Source organism: Amblyraja radiata, chromosome 11 (assembly GCF_010909765.2).
Source record: "Amblyraja radiata isolate CabotCenter1 chromosome 11, sAmbRad1.1.pri, whole genome shotgun sequence".
NCBI lineage: Eukaryota > Metazoa > Chordata > Chondrichthyes > Rajiformes > Rajidae > Amblyraja > Amblyraja radiata.
This window is the reverse complement of record NC_045966.1, coordinates 55270625-55275800: the sequence shown is the minus strand read 5'-3', so window position 1 is coordinate 55275800 and position 5176 is coordinate 55270625. Positions and strand designations below refer to the sequence as shown.

The following is a 5176-nucleotide window of genomic DNA, read 5'->3' as shown; positions in this document are numbered from 1 at the left end:
AGTGATCCCCGCATGCTAACACTATCCGACACACAATAGGGAATATTTTCCATTTACACCAAGTCAATTAACCTGCAAACCTGTACATCTTTGGGGTGCAGGAAGAAACCGAAGATATCGGAGAAAGCCCGCACAGATCACGGGGTGAACGTACAAAGTCCGTACAGACAGCACCCATAGTCAGGATGGAACGCAGGTCTCTGGCCCCGTAAGGCAGTAGCTCTACTGTTACACCACCGTGCTGCCCAGGTTATTATGTGCTGCCAGTTAATAGTTATTTCAAAACCTTCCATTGCCTGTCACGTCTGCATGTTTTACAATGGTTTATCCTTTCATCAACTTGTTTATTTTTTTCTGTTACTGAAGAGTTGACACAATCCCTCCCCTTCCACATTTTACATTTAAAAGTACTCGGATGTATGGGATCTTTCGCTGGCTGGCACCTCAATGTTTTCTACTAAATGAGTTCAAGTCATCCTCATTGAGTTCCTAGTGAAGATGATCACAAAACAGGAATGTGTGGAGAATTGAATACAGTGGTGTTTAATACTGGTCAAAATTAGCTGGGGGGCTACTCTACAATGTAGTGGAAGCTTTACATTTGGCTCATAGAATCTAGAGTTGTACAGCATAGGAATAGGCCCTCTGGCCCACCGCGTCCATACTAATCATTTTGCCCATCTACTCTTATCCTATTTGCCCGCCTTAGGAACATATCAATAGTCAAGAGCGTTTTATTGTCATATGTCCCATAACAGAACAATGACATTGTTATTTGCAGCAGCACAACACACCATGCCTATTTAAGAATCTGTTTAAACACCTCTTAAGCTAAGTTATTGAAGCCGCGGTCTCCGGTGGGGAAGCACCGATTCAGGACTTACCTGGACTTACCTAGTCTGCACATCTGGACGCCCGCAGCGGCAACTGCGGAGGATTGTGGGCCCGACCACGGGGGAAAATGGAGGAGGACTGACCAAACTTTGTGCCTTCCACCACAGTGATAAATGCTGTAGTGGATGTTTGTGTTCATTTTTGATTGTGTATTGTGTGTTCTTTTTTTTATTGTACCGCTGCTGGCAAATTCATTTCACTGCACTTTATGTACAAGTGACGAATAAAACTTGACTTGACTTATTGTAGCTGATTCCACTGACGCTACTTTCCAGATATCAACAACTCTCTGTGACTATCTGAAACCTTCAATGGGACATTGTTGAAAGAATATGGCTCTAAAACTCCCTGGTTTGGCAGGGCCTGACAAGGCTCTGAAAAATGGAGTTGTTTCCTGTACCTAACCTTTGCTCATCGTCATGGTCACCCATTCCTTCTCTCCAGAGATGCTGCCTGCCCCGTTGAGTTACTCCAGCATTTTGTGTCTATCTTCGGTTTAAACCAGCATCTGCAGTTCCTTCCTACACTTTGCTCACCTCGCCTGGGAGCTTTCTATATAAAGTTGAGGGATCTTAACTGTGAATCACACTTGACTATAATTGATGGAGAGGTCTTGATGCTGCAATTGTGGGCCTGAAGCTAAACAAACTACTCACAAGAGCAAAGAAATATTTGCATCAAATTCGTGAGAAAAATGTTCATAAATGTTCATTTATGTATTTTTTCAATCATAGTAACAAGCCTGAGAATGAAGTAATGCCCCTTTATAAAATGTTTTATTGTAAGTTATATCCCTTTATCCTCTGAGGTAATATTTTACAAAGCACAACATTGGACATAAGAAAAAAAATACAAATTACAAACTGCAATTAGATGTTTGTTGAAAACAGTGGACAATTAATAGATATCTATAGCAACTGAATGTCATTTACCAATCACACAAACTTAACATGTTAAAGAAAGCTTAAAACACTCACCAGAGCATTACACTATCTACAATCAGTCCATTTAAATAATGAGCTGAGATTAACACCATCAGAATTGAAATGCATGTTTACTTGTATTGTTCAATCTTTACCAGTTATCCTCTCTCCTGCCCTGATCACCCGCATTGTGTTATTACAAGTGTTCGCCGCCCTTCTTACTCATTGTAAACCCGGGGAGTGAATATTGGCAAGTTAATCAACCATGAAGGTCATCACAGTGAAGTCTGTTCCCAGTCCTTAAACAAAAGCTCACACATGTGGTTTCTAGATTGCAATCAGAAACCAAAAGCCATGTTTTATCCTTTGCTAGTTCAGGAAAGTAGAGTCTTAGTTGGAGTATCCTGGCAAGTGCAGTTTTCTGCATTCAATCCCACCCTGTATGGTCACCCTTACTTGTTGGATGCAGCCTCATGTGGAATGAAGAAGGTTTCCAAACTCTACCCCAAGACCCAGGGGAAACCCTTCATGCCAGGGAAATCTACCTCCCAAACCTGGGAAATTCATGCCAAATTGTGTTATTATTTCTCCCTTTCTGGTCTGACCCACTCGTATATTGTGGACTCAGAGGGGATCTGGCTTGGAAAGCGGCAACAAATCAAGGCAACAAGAACTGTCAACTCAGCAATCTGGGACTCATGCAAATTAAGGAGGGCCTGATTCAAAATCTACGCCATGTTCTGAAGAAGTCAATGTGCCCAGATTAAAGACTCTTGGTCTAATTTAACTGCTTATTCAACTTCTTTTATCCCCAAGATACTGGAACACAATGCCCTTGAAATGTTTTCTCATAAATATGCTACATAGCATCAAATTAATATTTTTTGTCACAAGTATTTATTTTTTAACTGTCGATCCTTCATTCAGCAGGTCTCCCTTTCATGCCTCTGTCCCTTCTCTGGAGAACAGCAAACTGTTTGCATTGATGCTGTTATAGAAGTGGTTGTTAAACTGGTTCAGCACGGAAGAGTAGCCGTAGCGATTCGATGGCCCTGGATCGGCCCACTCCGACCCAGGCGGGCTCAGGATGTTACTGGAAGGTGCGTATGAGCTGAATCCCATCATGTTCTGGGAAGCGTCACTGACTAATCCATGAGAAGGCTGTCTCCCTCCAATGGGATTATTATAGGTGGACATACTGGAGATGAAATTGCTGAGGCAGGGAGTGGAGATCGGGGTCGGAGATTTCTTTTCAGGAGTGGTCCCTGTCCTGGCAGGGGAGCTGTCCATAAGGCCTGGGCTTTGAGGTGGCTTCTGGCTGCTGTCGTCAGACTTTTCCGTGCCAATACTGCCTGCGCTGGAGTTGGGATCCGACTTCCTCTTCCTCTTGCGCCGAAAGTTCCCATTGTCGAACATTTTTTCACAGTTCGGGTCCAAAGTCCAGTAATTGCCTTTACCTGAAACAGACGAGGGCAAGAAGGGGAAGAAATGAAACAAAATCCTCTCAGAGCGCAACATTATGAACAAATTTGTCAATCTAATCTGAGATTAGCATTGGGTCTCCATTAGTCATGTAGGCAGCTGTAAAATTTCCTCCATCGATCTAGATCTGTAACATTTTTAGGAGTTTCTAACCTCTTTCTCTTTCAAATCATTCAATTGAGATCTTTCTGTCTCTTAACCCTTTCATCCATGTCCATGCTGATCGGAAATTAAAATTCATAGTAATGTCCCACATTCCCATTCCAAAGCTGAACATCTCCTCATTTTTCCTTTACCCGTTAATTTACAGCCCCCTAAAGTCCAGGATTGGCGCAGTGCAGACTTTTGATGTAACCTCCTCCCTTGTTCTGTCTTGATTTTGGATCTTCACAATTTAACTGGGTGCTTTGCTCAAAGTAAAACACATGACCAAGGGGTAGTCACCCGCATTGGTGTAGCATTGACAGGCACAGTTGGGGTTTTGAAGACCCCTTGGGTCATGCCAGATAAAGAAAGTCATGCTCATAAAATCAACTCTCCCAATCGCCAAATATTTCTTGAAATTAGATGAATTTTTTGACCACTGACAATAAAACATGCATGGTGATGAGGTGAAATGTGGTCATTAATCCACGGAGGCTATATGACTTAACTGTTGCCCAGAGAGAGAAAGAGGCCCGTGAAACAAACTCAAAATTAACTGTCGACTTACCTGGATCATCCTCGTCTCTGGGGACTTTCTTGAAACAGTCGTTGAGGGACAGGTTGTGTCTGATGGAGTTCTGCCATCCAGCTTTACTCTTGTTGTAGAAGGGGAAATTGTCAGCCACGTACTGGTAGATTTGACTCAGGGTCAGTCTTTTATCCGGAGCCCCGTGGATTGCCATTGCAATCAGGGCTGAGTAGGAATAAGGAGGTCTCACCAGCTTCAGCAGCTCTTCCTGATTGGGAATGGATAACCATCCAAGGTCCGATCCTCCCAAGCCAGCACTGTTGGGCAGGAACTGTCTTGGCATCCCATAGGACTGCGGGATGAAAGGGCTGGCGCTCGAACCTGACAGGAAGGACGTGGTGTTCATGGATGGTCCGTTTAACCATAGGTAGGGGTTTGCAGTTGAGCTGTAGTCCTCAATGTCATAGTTAGACGGCCTCTGCGCATTCTGTTGGTGGAAGAAGTTCTCGCAGAAAATGTTCATCTCTGGAGGCTCTTGGCCGATGCTGGGGAACTGAGGGCTACAGCGAGGGGGTGACTGCGTTTGCAGATCGTAGGAACTCATAATCTGTTCAGGCCTGTGAGGGTTTAATCAACTGGCAGAATCTCTTACGGCAAAATCGCTGTCAAGGCAATTGCACCTTGCATCTCATACTTATACACCTGCATTCTCAGGGTGTCTGTTACAAACTCCACCCCAGCTCAAGTTGATTGGTGTGACATCACTGAGACAAATTGTTGACGGTTCAGATTTTCTGTACGTTTGCTAAATTCACAGAGCTGACTGGATTACTGCTTCATGGTGGGGGGTCAGGGCTTGGGGGAAGGGGAAGGTGGAGGGAGAGAAAAAGAAAGAGAGGGCGTGTGAAAGAGAGGGAGAGAGATAGATAGATAGATAGATAGATAGATAGATAGATAGATAGATAGATAGATAGATAGATAGATAGAGAGAGAGATAGATAGTAGATAGTAGAGAGCAGAGAGGGGGGGAGAGCGAGAGAGGAGCAGAGCGAGCGCGAGCGAGCTAGCGAGACGAGCGATCGAGAGAGCCGAGCGCGAGCGCAGGCGCGCTCGCGCGAGCTCTCTCGCTCTCGCGCTCTCTGCGCTCTCGCGCTCCTCGTCTCTCGCTCTCTCCTCTGCTTCTCTCCTCTCTCGCTCTCTTCTC

At 44.6% G+C, this 5176-nt stretch overlaps 1 protein-coding gene across 1 annotated transcript; it reads right to left on the bottom strand.

Moving 5' to 3' along the window:
- Positions 1-1658: 1658 nt before the first annotated feature.
- foxi1 (forkhead box I1) lies at positions 1659-4772 on the bottom strand. The gene is made up of 2 exons (XM_033029959.1): positions 4012-4772; positions 1659-3274 (listed from the first exon to the last, which is right to left on the bottom strand). The coding sequence occupies exons 1-2, from the start codon at positions 4574-4576 to the stop codon at positions 2757-2759; spliced, it is 1083 nt and encodes a 360-aa protein (XP_032885850.1). The 5' UTR covers positions 4577-4772; the 3' UTR covers positions 1659-2756.
- Positions 4773-5176: the final 404 nt, after the last annotated feature.

What these genes read in the sequence shown, in the direction of transcription:
- foxi1 (XM_033029959.1), bottom strand. Translation starts at nt 4,576, where the DNA reads ATGAGTTCCTACGATCTGCAAACGCAGTCACCCCCTCGCTGTAGCCCT. An exon ending in CAGAGACGAGGATGATCCAG is followed by an intron (nt 3,275 to 4,011) that starts GTAAGTCGACAG and finishes CGTCTGTTTCAG; the next exon opens with GTAAAGGCAATTACTGGACT.